General features: G+C 38.3%; 1 protein-coding gene and 1 long non-coding RNA gene across 6 annotated transcripts in view; one reads left to right on the top strand and one right to left on the bottom strand.

The window, feature by feature from the left end:
* Positions 1–1,502: 1,502 nt before the first annotated feature.
* LOC148997664 (NACHT, LRR and PYD domains-containing protein 3-like) overlaps positions 1,503–13,813 on the bottom strand; it is an 88,300-nt gene continuing 75,989 nt past the window's right edge. For 3 of the 4 annotated variants that reach the window (XM_089123248.1, XM_089123259.1, XM_089123262.1), the window contains one exon: positions 1,503–1,880. In XM_089123248.1, coding sequence (XP_088979374.1) covers positions 1,871–1,880 — 10 coding nt within the window. In that variant the 3' untranslated portion in view covers positions 1,503–1,870. The remainder of the gene's footprint in view (positions 1,881–13,813) is intronic. The other variant, XM_089123265.1, reaches the window with a different exon arrangement.
* LOC120486870 (uncharacterized) lies at positions 10,279–13,434 on the top strand. 2 transcript variants are annotated; one of them, XR_016147482.1, is made up of 5 exons: positions 10,279–10,303; positions 10,851–10,917; positions 11,094–11,195; positions 11,503–11,571; positions 13,095–13,434. It is a non-coding gene; the product is annotated as an uncharacterized LOC120486870 (long non-coding RNA). The 2 variants fall into 2 exon arrangements; XR_016147481.1 differs by lacking the exon at positions 10,279–10,303 and having other exon boundaries at positions 10,761–10,917.

A 13,813-nucleotide genomic window follows, 5' to 3' on the forward strand; every position in this document is an offset into this window, starting at 1 on the left:
AATATGACTCGGGACTATCGAGTTGTCTCAGGGAGTGATTCGTTCATCTTGTGTTACCCGCGCATGCGCATTGCGCAACATACGGATTCTGAATCTGTACTGGAAACAGAAATGATTAGTTCATCTCTCGAGTCTCGAGTCCGAGTCTTTCGTTCTTCCTGTCAGTCCCATTGAGCCTATGCTGTCAGACCACCGGAAAGATGAATGATTAGTTCATTTGAGTCTTCGGGTTTGAGTCCTTCGTTCTTTAGTCACGTGATGTCACCGTATTGAATACCCAAATTCACAAACTTTTTACAAACTAATTCACAAACCTTTTACAAACAAGCACGTAGATGATGTATAATATAATAGTAGTTAATTAATGTACAATATATAATAAAACACACCACAGATGCATAATATAGAAAAGAGACGGACAGGGACAATAATAAGGAATAAGGAATAATGGACGTTAATGTTTATTGAACATTTGTATTTTAATGCCTATATAACACAATATTCAGACGCAGTAATACGAATCTAATGTTGTATTTGATGCGAGACCCGTGGCCACGTGAGAAAAGAACGACGGACTCAAACCCGAAGACTCAAATGAACTAATCATTCCCCTTTCCGGTACTGACAGCATAGACTTAATGGGACTGACGGGAAGAACGAAAGACTCGGACCCGCCGAACCCGAACTCGAGAGATGAACTAATCTTTAATCTTTCCGGTCCTGCTATATCGCATGGCACGGCCAGCAGACAGCACAGATCAGAGTCAGACACTGACGAGTCAACAGCTAACGTCTCGAGACATGAGAGGAGGAGAACAAACCTGATAAATATGAAGTTGCAAAGCAAAGAACGTCTCGGATCAGGAGGTGAGGTGAACTATAACAGGGTCAGACTGCATAGCCTGAACTTTAGACCCAGCAACTAATTAATAGCTAACGTTACAGTTATTTCAGTTGCTTTTGGCTTTGGCTGCATTACCCTATTATGTTATTTTTACAAATGTAATTAAGATTTTCGTAAGTACTAGATGTATGGGATATTTAACATGACATTTTAATTATATAATTATGAAATGACCGAAATGACCGAAATGACTCGATAAAAGATTCGTTCATTTTACTGAACGAGACTCAAAGATCCGAATCAGTAAAATGATCCGAACTTCCCATCACTAATGTGCAATGAAGTCAAAATAGCGTTTTGACGTAGGCTATATCTCCCTGTATGTGATTTCTGTCGCCTCAAAAGTAAAAAAAAAAAAAAAAAAAAAATCGACATGGAAGCGGAAAAAATAAAATTAGTTTTTTCGCCGCAGCAGATTCCCGTTTGGTGTGGAAGCACTCATTACACGAAAAGCTGAGCAAAAAATAAAACCATCGGCTATATACACACTAAAGAAAAAGGAAAACATGAAAATGCCTCATATGACCTCTCTTTGATACGAATGTAATACAACTACAATTAAAAACATGTATACACTAAAGCGTCCATTGTTTGTTTTCCAAAAATGAGACTGAACTGTTTTTTCTTCTGATAATTATGAAAAATGAATCTTTCATTAGTGTTTGTCTCCCTCTGCTGGTTCAACACAAACACATTCAGGATCTATATTTACATTTTTGAGTTTATACTGTGTGTTTATACAAATAAAAAGGTTAATGTATGAATGAGAAAGTGTAATTTGCTGTGAAATAAAAGGTGTTTCACTGCCGCCTCATCAGGTCTGTCAGAGGATGGTTGAAATCTAAATGAAGTGTTAATTTCTAACAGTGAAGTCACTGTATCTTCAGTCTCTGTTGATTCTGTTGACTGTGAGTCTCTGTAGTGGATCCTTATTCACCATCAGATGATCAGCAGAACATCAGACTGTCATCTATAACTAAAATAAAACACACACACAGTCACATATGCAGTATGAGATATTACATCTGTCACATCTTTTCATAAGAAAACTAACTAGATAATCTATATTAATTCCTTCTCCAACATGATAATATAGCTTCTATCTGATGAAAGTCACTTTACAAAATCAAAAGCACATGAAAGGTCACTTTCACACAACGGACAGCTGATCCAGAACCAGCTGAAATCATCATTACACTGACTCACTCAGGTCTCGAGACTGAAAGTGTGTTTAGGACATACAGAAATATTCTCCAGGACGCCTACGGGACGAAATACATTTTTGTATGCGTGTAAGGACTGGATGGAATGACCGATCATCTGAATAACTAAATGCATTCTTCCTAAAATCCAAGACTTGAACATTGTTTACACACACACACACACACACACACACACACACACACCATACACCCCCAATGGTATCCAGTTACAAGACATTTTACGACTCATCAGAATATCTAAAGGATGGGATTCTTTCTAGAGAGAAAGAAATTCCTCGTTTAAAAGACATTAAAGGGTTAGTTCACCCAAAAATGAAAATTAAGTCATTAATTACTCACCCCCATGCTGTACCAACCCCGTAAGACCTTCGTTCATCTTCGGAACACAAATAAAGATATTTTTGATTAAATTTGAGAGCTGGATAACTACCACATAGGCTCCTAAAGCCTAGTTCACACTACGTGATTTTAAGCCCGATTTAAGCCCGATTTGCAAATCGTTGAGTCGCCGACAAGTCAGGGTGCAATGGCCAGCAAAGCGCTTTACAATTTGCCTCACATTCACCCATTCATACACCGACGGCGGTGTCAGCCATATAAGGCGCCATCCAGCTCGTCGGGAGCAGCTGGGGTTAGGTGTCTTGCTCATGGACACCTCGACACTTGGTCAGGTGGAACCGAGGATTGAACCACCAACCTTACGGTTTGTAGACAACCTACATGAACCACTGAGCCACTGCCGCCCCTATGTAATATGTATAGTAATATCCAGTAAAATGTAGTTTACTATGTTTTTCCATCTTTGGAGTGAAAAAGACTACAACTCTCATCCTGCCATAAATATGATACCACAAGACAAAGGAAAGCCTTCGCGCCAAAGTTTTGCCGAATATCATTGGCAATAAGGCTTCTCCGGAAGGGGCGTGGTCTGCATCCTTTACTGATGCATCCCCTGCTCGCTCTCTTACCTCTCTTCTGTCGTGTCTTCCATCCTCCTTCGTCATGTAACTCTGTGTTTCCCCACCCCAGGAAATAATCTAATCTTTTCTTTAAGTTTTGTTTTCTTCCTTTAAGTATTATACCAAGCTCATTTCACAGAAAAGGAAGGGGATTTGGCTGAACTGTTTCTTTGGTAATTTGAACTCAAAGACTTTTAACCTTTGTTTAAACGCGCACAGGACCACGCTGAAAAACCATTGTGACGCTCCAACGAAACATACAAAGACCAGGCGCTCACACACGTAGCTCAGACACATGAGAACCATGCAAGTATATTTGGGTTACCAAACGTTCAGGGGCCGTATTCACAAAGAATTTTATCTTACCACTAGGAGTACTCCTAAATCGCACTAAAATATTTTAGCTAGGAGTTTTCTCTTAAAAGTTATTCACAACGCCTTTGGCTTTCAGACCTACTCTTAGTAAGGAAAAATGACAACTCCTAAACTAAGAGTGACCTTCACTTGCCCAATAATGAAAAACGACACTTGCATTAACATTTGCTTGATTAATTGACATTCTTTTAGCCTAACTAGACTATTTCAAGCAAGGATGTTGCTCCTATTGAAGTAATGTATTAGTTGAATGACGGTGGATTATGAACTCGCCAAAATGGAAGAGAAACCCAAACTGGACGCAGGATCAGTTACTGCTGCTGGTTGGTGCTAGAAAAAATTTAAATAACATAATAAAAGTGAATTTCGGCACTGGGATTTCAAGCAAAACTAAGTGTGAGACATGGGAGATGATTTGTTTGCAGATGAATGCTGCATTTCCGCTTGTGTCGTGGACCCCGGACGACTGCGAGAGGCGCTGGTATGCGCTACAATCCTCTGTGAATAGGTCTTAGTGAGTTAGGAGTCCTCTCGACTTCTTTAAGTCTTCTTTAAGGTGCTACTTTTAGGGCTAAAATGCTTTGTGAATTACTCTTTAGGAGTTAATTTTTTTTATAAAAAAAATTAGGTGTCCTAAAGTTAGGAGTGACACGCCCATTATTTTTAGGAGTTGCTCCTAAATTCGCCAGTTAGGAGCTACTTTTAGCCTTAAAATTCTTTGTGAATACGGCCCCAGAGCATTAAGACTGTTTTTCCGATTTCGATTTATTCATTTAGCTGAAGCTTTTATCAAAAGCGACTTACAATATTATATATATATTATATACTATATATGTCAGAGGTCGCACGCCTCTGGAGCAGCTAGGAGTTACTGTAAGTGTCTTGCTCAGGGACACATTGGTGTCTCACAGTGGATTCAAACCCGGGTCTCTCACACCAAAGGCATGTGTCTTATCCACTGCACCACCCATTTATTCTGTGTTGTTTCAGAAGGGTGAAACTGTCTAGGTGAATTTAGCCAAACCTCGCACTCTCCCTCCCACTCTTACTTTCACTTTCAAACTACTCTCCGCATTTTGTCATTGTGTTGTTGTCTGTATATGTAATGTTCTCGTGCAAACTCTGACTAAACACCAAGTTAAACCGTTGCAAATGAAGACAGAGTCGTAGTAAGGTTGATCATTTACTGTCACACTTCCTCAATATTCAGTGTCCATTTCTTAAGTAACATCCCATTGTGAATAAAATGAATATACAATGCAATTCTCATCGTAGCAGCAGCAGCTACACATGCCATTAACATCTCTAAGAGCTTGTACACAGCATAATTTTAGCAATCTCAAACATCATCATTTTAACAAAATATCTACTAATACATGATCTTTAACATGTCTAAAATCACATTAACAAACTTACAGCATTGCCTCTATGATGCTTTAAGGTGGATGCAAGTGGATTCAACACTAAGAGCACACCTTGGGTGCTTCTCATTTCTTATTTGTGCATCCTCGTTTCCTTTCCTTGCTTCCTTTCCTTGCGTCTCAGCTCCACCCCCTGTAGGACGCGAGGGAAGGAAGCGAGGAAAGGAAAGGAGGACAGAGGAATCGAATAAAAGCTTTTTTACATCCATTGGAATACTTGATCACTCGAGCTTCACTCCACAGTGTCACCAGCAGCGCTAAAAGGATCTGCCCTTATGTTGTTGAAGTTTGGTTATTTAATAAATTCATAATAAATAATAATAAAGATAGGCTATACTGTTGAAATATCTGAGATGTGTGGTTTATATAAACTGCAAAGGTAAAGTATAAATTAAAATGATTGTGACCTATGTGAAGGGGGAGGAGAATTGACACGTGCGTCACGTTTAGTCAATAAAACAGTTCCACGTAGGATGCACCTGTGTATCCTCGCTTATGACTCCTCAGGAAGCCTCCTATCTCCTCACGGTGCAATTAGAGAATTGAGATGTCCTTCAAGATGGCTGAGCTCGATCGGTTTCCGGGTCAATGGAGGGAGGACGGAGGAGCGAGGAGACGAGGAGGGATATTGAGAAGCACCCCCGGTCTGTCTCCTTGTTTCCGTGCAGTACCAGGAAGGACAAACAGGAAGTGACTTAATAGGAAATGTGGGATGAGGACAGTATTGAGACGTTAAAAGGATGCCTGGAGTGTACATCCTGGTCCATCTTCGAGGACGCTTCAGCTGATTTGCATGAACAGACAGAGGCTATCTTGGGCTACATAGACTTTTGTGTGAGTGCGGTCATTCCAACTTAGACCATCAAGGTGTACCCAAAAAATAAATCGTGGGTGACAAAGGAACTAAAGGACACACAAAATGAGAAAAAGAGAGTATTCGCTGCAGGCTTACAGAATAGGAAAGATATGCAAAGGAAGGTCAATAAGGAGATCCACAAGGCCAAGTGTCAGTACAAGGACAAGGTACAGAGTACCCTGTCTATGGGGAATTCAAGGGCTGCATGGACTGGTATTAAGTTGATGGCCAACGCCCCATCTAAGACAGGGAAAAAAATTCACTTTTTTGATGACAAAGCATCCTTTGCACTGGCCAACAATTGAAATGAGCACTTTACCCGTTTTGAAATAAACGACAGTGATAATGTCTCGGCCTGGCAACAGATTATGATAGACGATGCTGGGATGGAGAGCACTTTGATCATTAAGGAGGAGATGGTCCAGCGAGTGTTTGAGAGGATTAATGTACAGAAAAGTCCGGCCCCGGATAACATTGGAGGCAGAGTGCTGAAGCACTGTGCGGCCCAATTAAGCGGGATTTTTTGTTCCCTCTTCCAGCGCTCAATGGACACCCAGGTGGTTCCACTGCTTTGGAAAACAGCAATTGTGACACCCCTTCCCAAAGTCTCCCACCCATCCTCAACCAAGGATTACAGGCCCATCGCCCTCACTTCTCTTCTAGTTAAATCACTTAAGCGGCTCATAAAAGCGCACATCATGAACTCTTGTAGAGACGCCCTTGACCCTCTACAATTTGCCTATAGATTTGGGAGGGGGACGGACGATGCCATTTTAGTGCTTTTAAATTATCTGTATAAACACCTGGAAGGTTGTAAAACACATGCTCGCGTTTTATTTGCTGACTTTTCATCAGCATTCAATACAATTCATCCACAAATTTTAGCAAACAGACTTAGAGACAATTTCCAATGGATCTTGGATTTCCTGAGTGGGAGGCCACAACGAGTAAGGGTGGGTAACACACTATCTGGGGTCCGCTTTACTTCAATTGGGATACCACAGGGTAGCGTCTTGTCACCACTACTATATATATTGTACACTGACTGTTGTCGCAGTAGTTACCAAGGACATCACATAATTAAATTTGCAGATGATACTGCTGTGATCAGTTTACTGGAGCAAGATGAAACTGAACATGGTCCAGTGTTGCATGAATTTGCTGAATGGTGTGAAGCTTCCCAGTTGCTTCTAAATACATCCAAGACCAAAGAGTTGGTCTTTGATTTTAGACATGGGGCGCCCTCACCCACTCCGACTCTGAAAAGGAGAGGAGATAGAGATGGTGGAGAGATCACAGGCCTCAGTGTACAAATCTATTTAAAATTTTGGTTTAGAATTTTGATAGAAGTAGGTACGAAAGAGTATTTAAAGTGGTTTAATTTAGTTTTGGGGATTCTGTACCTTCTGCCAGAGGGCAAGAGATCATATTCCATATGAAGGATGTTGGACGGGTCCAGCAATACTCTCCGCGCCTGCCTGAGTACTGACTGCTCATAGAGGGACTGAAGGGAAAGGTTTTCTGTCCTCCCCATCACCTTCATAGCAGTCTGTATCAGTCTCTGTAACTTTGATTTAGACTGTGTGGAGAGATTGCCGAACCACACCGTCATCCCGTACCAGATGACACTTTCCATCACTGCCTGGTAGAATAAATACATAATATTCCGGCTGACACCAAACGTAAGAAATACAGGCTTTGCTGTAAACGAGAACATATGTGCTCAACATGATCACTCCAGCTTAAAAGGTTATCCAGATGGATACCCAAATACCTATCCACAAGTTTCCTACGCCCTATGATGCCTTCCGGTTGGAAGTAAACAAAGCGCGATTTGACATGCTTGACACTCGTTCATTCAACAGTTGACAGTCATTCAAGTTATAGCGATCCAAACTAGCTAACGATGTGGGAACACAACCTCAATGAAATTCCAAAGGGTGAAATAACAGTACCTTTACCCTCCGCAGTAGTTGGTTGGGAGTATTATAATAACATTAATTATCAATACTCATCAAGACAAGGCATGGTGACAGACAGTTGTGCGAGCTGACAAACAATTAAAATAAAAAAATACACTTAGTCATTGTGCTTTGGAGTTTATTCAAAATTATAAATGAATGTGCTGCTTGAATACATTAACTGGCACATTTGGTATTCTGTCAACTAGGGGTGCACGATTCAGAAAATGTCACGATTCGATTCGATACCGATTTTTTGTCTCGAAATTCGATTCAAAATCGATTTTCGATTCAAAAACGATTCTCGATTCAAAAAACGATTCGCAGGTCTACATAAATGTAGTTTACTTTTTCCTATGTGATTGATTGCAGTAGACATAATTTAAAAGAAAAGTTTGATATTACTTTATATGTCTTCATACAAAAATAAAAACTTTTGCAACTAAAAAGTGTGAAGTGCCAAGCTTTGGCCAGCTTTTAAATACATTTAATTCAAGTTTAAAATAAAACTTAAATAAAAAGCTTTTACATTTAGCTTTAAAGTGCTATAGTCAGATCAAACAAACAATTATGCTAAATGTGGTTTAAGGAGTAGGCCTACTTCAGCTACCAGGTTGACTGTTGAAATGTGAACTCGACTGGGCACATTGAACTTCCTAAAAATATATACTAATTTCATAGAACCCTTGCGAAAATATTTTAAATAGATTTAAAAAAGCCACCGCTACTGGTAACATCTATGGTTAGATTGATTTGTTTAGATCCAGTGAAGTCGTTCATAGGCGCGTAATTTGCGGGTATCTCCAGTTAACTAGCAGAGCATTCATTTAGGTTGCTATTAAATAAGAGACCTGTTGTTTTTGAAATCAAGCTGAGCGGTCGTGTCCGCTGCAATCAGTGTCATGGACATACAGTGTTCTCTGTGGCTCGCGCAGTCTTCTCTCGGACGCGCGCTTCAATCTATCGCCGTTGTGGAGACTCCGGTGAAATCACAAAATAAAATGCACACAAACGTGATGAACATATTCGGTTTTGATGAGAGAGAGAAAAAACTATACGAGTGCGGTTTAGAACCCGTAACCTCTGACACGCTTGGCAAAAGATCTACAGAACTCAAACATAAGATCTGCGTACAAAAGCGTTGTATATGGCGCTTTGGGATGAGAATGCGTTGTTTATTTACGGGTTGAGCAGAGTGGCTGCACAGTTTGACCAGCGGGCGGCAAGAACTTGCAATAACTATTTATCAGACCGGCCCTCGCAGCCTCGAAACCATAGAAACACTACCGGACCACCGGTAAAAGTCCCGACTTACCCGATTGCCACTCCGCCCCTGCACGCCATTAAAAAATATAGCCTATGAATCGATTTTTGGAATTCTATGAATCGATTCTGAATCGGTAAAGATTGAATCGTGATTCAAATGTGAATCGATTTTTTTGCACACCCCTACTGTCAACACAGGCTTTGATCCTGAGTTTAGGTGTAACATCAGTAGCGAACAGCCAATCACATGCTGATAGAGTTTATAGAATATTAAGAATTTAAACAAATGTACACAGGAAGATTCGTCGTCTTTTGGGAGGTGATGGAAACTACAGTCATTGGCAGGATCAGAGACTGGTAGGATCACTCAGATTTCGTTTTCAGCTTATGTTCAAAACAATCACGTTTAAGCCACTGAACTAGTTTAATCCGGTTATACATACAACCGCAAACAGCACATGTTGTCCCTGAGCTCCGTACCCAGCTGGCATACGACCGACCTTCAACGTTGAAATATGGTTGAAATAATGTCAGTTGTTGTTTTAACATTGAAACAACGTTGATATAACGTTTAATGCTAAACGGTTGAAAAATGTTAAGAAAACACTCCTAAATCAACGTTGAAATTTGTACAAGATCTGTACGTTGGAACAACGTAATGTTTTCAACAACATACAACAGAAATCTGCCTTATAAAGTTTATGATCATTATTAGCATTTAATGATATTCTGATAATACAGCCTTTCAATGGCTATGTTAAAATATAATTATTATCATTATAGACAACTCTCCAATAATTTCAATCTCAAGAGTGCAGCAGAAACTTTTTGCTTTGTGATTTTGTGTGGATTTACAATACTGTGTGCTTACCTAACAGTTTACCATGCTTTATTATTATTTTTTTTAAATCATACACTGTCATGAAAACACCATTTGACAAATGAATTAAATAAATACAGACTGCAAAGTGCAAACTAAATATATACACATTTCGCTACGTTACTACGCTGAAACTACTGTTATTGGTTGTTTCACCGGTTTACTTTGATCATGATTGGTTAATCTTTCTGTCTTCCAGGAAACTGGCCAATGACAAAATGCGCGCCTATTTTAAGTTTGAAAATACGTCCGTTATTGTTTGAGTCGGTATGAGGTGAGCATCTGCTCTGCTGATTATTACCCCGTCGGACACGGATTATTTTAAAAATTCTTGTTAAATTCTTATTTTGAGCGAATTTGAGTTGTGATGTCAATGAAGGACAAAAGCTGGAATGTGAACAGAGGATGGGGTCGTAATGTTACGTGGTCTGTAAAAAATACTGGCGAAATCACTAAAGGTAAGACAACATTTTTCATTCTTAACAGTCTAACGTGAACGTTAAACGTTATGTTCCTGTCCTTAATGTATGTCGTTACCACAGTTTCACTTTAGATATGTTAACAAATATCAATAAATGTTTAAAAGGTATTAACGTTCTGTTCTGTTCTGTTGAAATCTGTTGAATAGAGTGTAAATTTAGTTTGTGGGTAACGCTATAAGCTGATAATCACCCGTTAATGAAGATCATTATCTTCATTTTTTACTGTCTGTAGACAAGTTTTTACAAACTGGTAACGGATATAGGCCTAATGCAGCAGCCTGCAAATGAGTGTTTTTCTACTGCATCAGTGAAGCGCGCTAGAGATATTATTAAGTTTATTCATGTATCTTACGTTACCATCTGACACTGCTGTGCGTTGTTGTTGGTGGTTTGTGTTAGCTTAAATGCATGAGAGGTTAGTCTCGGAATAAAGTGATAAAATCGTAATTTATTCGTTAGAAGTTCAAAACCTCTAAGAACACTGATAACTGCCAATGATTATATTTGTTTATATTTGTTTTAGGTTAAGCATTGGAATATGATTTTTTCGGGGGGAGAACACCCAAATAGAGACAAATCCACCAACTACAGTAAGTTGTTTTTGTTTTGTTTCATGTCAATTTTACACACTCTTTCAAAAACCTACACTGGGATTAATATAAAGTATATATAAAGTATGATTCTCATCATCAAAGAACGACATTTACTGATAGAAAGTCTGAGTAACTTTTTGTACTTTTGTCTTTCTTCCTCTGACGTGCCGCAGTGAAAGGTCATGTCACCTACCTTCATCAGTCCTGTCTTTAATTCACTGGAAAACATTAAGGGAAAGACCCTCAGACATGTCATAACAGGATAAAGGCTGCAGGTAACATTATATTATGGCTTGATTTTGATGTACCAGTTGGCTTTTTTGTGTGCTTCCCTTTCTATGATACACATTTTTCTGATGGGATTGCCATGCTTTAAATATGCATTTACATTTTAATCATGTAATAACTAACAGTCTCAAAGATGACAGTACTCTGTTCATGTTGTGTGAATGTGTTATAATGGCAAACGTTTGTAGTATTAAATACATTTTAAGATTGTTTATGGAATGTAAAAAAAAAATCCTGCTTTTTTAGGGCTTTTTTAGAGCTTTTCATTGAATCATTTCTTGTTTGCCCTTCCAGACTCACCAAGGATCCATATGATTACTGGCAATTTGGTGGAGGATTTTTCTTTAGCTGCTATCACTTCTGGTATGCATTCATTGACCTTTTATGATTTGATTTTACTCAATTTAATAAAAATGTACACTACCGTTCAAAAGTTTGGGGTCAATATGATTTTTTTTATATATATATATATATATAAAATAGAAATACTTTTCTTCAGAAAGGACACATTAAATTGATCAAAAGTGACAGTAAAGACATTTATAGTAATGCAATATATATATATGAAGAGTTCAGATGCAAAAGCCTCTAAATGCCATTTGAAATTTTCTTCTTTAATGATGATTTTTATCAAACTTGTATATTTAAGTTCAGTAATTTCACTTATATACAAGTTTGATAAAAATCATCATTAAAGAAGAAAATTTCAAATGGCATTTAGAGGCTTTTGCATCTGAACTCTTCATATATATATTTTAATTAATTGCTTTTCTCTTGAACTTTCAACGAATCCTGAAAAATTAATCACGGTTCAAAGGGATAGTTCACTTTGAAATTAATTTTTTATATGTTTTATCTTACCTCAAGGGCATCCAAGATGGTGTCTTTGTTTCCAGAGTATTTTCAATTTTGACATTTTTAGGTTAAACCGTTCTTGTCTGTCAGTCATGTAATGGAGATTTATGGGGCCCACCTCAAAGAGCATGCACAGAGAAGTCCAGATTAAACATGATTTAATGACTCGTAAATGTAAGTACACATTGATGGCCTAAGACACGAAACGAGCAGTTTGTGTGAGAAAACTAACAGTATTTATTTCGTTTTTACCTCTTGTAACCACAGCCACGTCCAACTGATCTAAAGGCACGGGCGCTTCGGTCTGCGCATGCGCCGGGAGTGATCTCTTGCGTGTGTACGTCATTCATTTTTTACACAGAGATTCTGAAGTTTTATTGCGATTTCCTATATATCTAAATATGTTTAGATCCCAGTGACAGTTAAAACTTCCGAAATCTCTGTGTAAACAATGAATCACTTTCGGCACTTGCGCAGACCGATTATGCCTTCAGATCACTTGGACTTGGCTGTGGTTACAAGAGGTAAAAACGATATAGGCCTAAATACTGTTGGTTTTCTCACACAAACCGTTCGTTTCGTGTCTTAGGCCATCAATGTGTACTTACATTTATGAGTCATTAAATCATGTTTAATCTGGACTTCTTTGCATGCTCTTTGAGGTGGTGACCATAGACCTCCATTATATGACTGACAGACAAGAACGGTTTGACCTAAAAATGTCTAAATTGAAAATACTGTGGAAACAAAGACACCTACATCTTGGATGCCCTTGAGGTAAGATAAAACATATCAAAAATTAATTTCAAAGTGACCTTTAATATTAAGCAGCAATCAATTCCACCTTGGGGCTCTGAAGAACTGCTTGTTAATTATGGTTGATATTGTACATTTACATCTTACATAACATGCCTTGGATAGTGTTGTATACTTTTTCAACTCGACTGTTATTGAACAGTGTAAGTGAAAATCTTGTAAAAAATGTTTTGTATTCAGTTTTAACTGTTTTTGCTTTTATTTATGAGCTACAGGATCGTACAGAGAGCAGACAAGAAGTGAAGAGGGAAAAAGTGGAAGCGATGGCATCGGAGCAGACCTCAAGCTGGGACTCTACTAGAGCAATGCAAAAGGCTGTCGCATTTTATTGAGATGCTAAGTTTTTCTACTGTTACTGTACACTTAAAATATTAAATGTATTTCATCTAAGTTTTACTGTAATTGAACAAAAACTGTCTTAAGTATTCCATTCAGATTTGTACTTTACTTTAACATTACTTTGAAAACACTGCAAGTTAAAGTTTTCAGATGTAGAAAGTATTTTTAGACTTTTTTGTTTTGTTTTCCAAAATAAAACTTGTTTTACAATCTTGAGCATGTGCTAACTCTTTATTAAATGTGTTTGTAATTAAGCCATTGCTGTCAGTCATTTGACATTAAACAATGTTTTAATGTAGGCTACAGTTAATCACCAAATCAGTTAGCATTGTTGTGATCGTGTATTCAAACTACGTTGTAATTTAATGTATAATTGTATTCTCCCATGTTGAAAGGTAAGACTGAAACAATATCACGATAGCAACGTTGATTCAATTTGCAAAACCGATGCATAATTAAATGTTGGTTTAACTTCGACATACAACCTTTACTCACCCATATTGAAAGGAGAGACCATGAAACAACGTTGCGACATCAACAGTGAAACAACATTCATGATGTCAACGGGGAAACAACGTTGCAAAATCAACGTTGA

This window comes from Pimephales promelas, chromosome 2 (genome assembly GCF_988280905.1).
Source record: "Pimephales promelas chromosome 2, fPimPro1.hap1.1, whole genome shotgun sequence".
NCBI classification, from domain to species: Eukaryota; Metazoa; Chordata; class Actinopteri; order Cypriniformes; family Leuciscidae; genus Pimephales; species Pimephales promelas.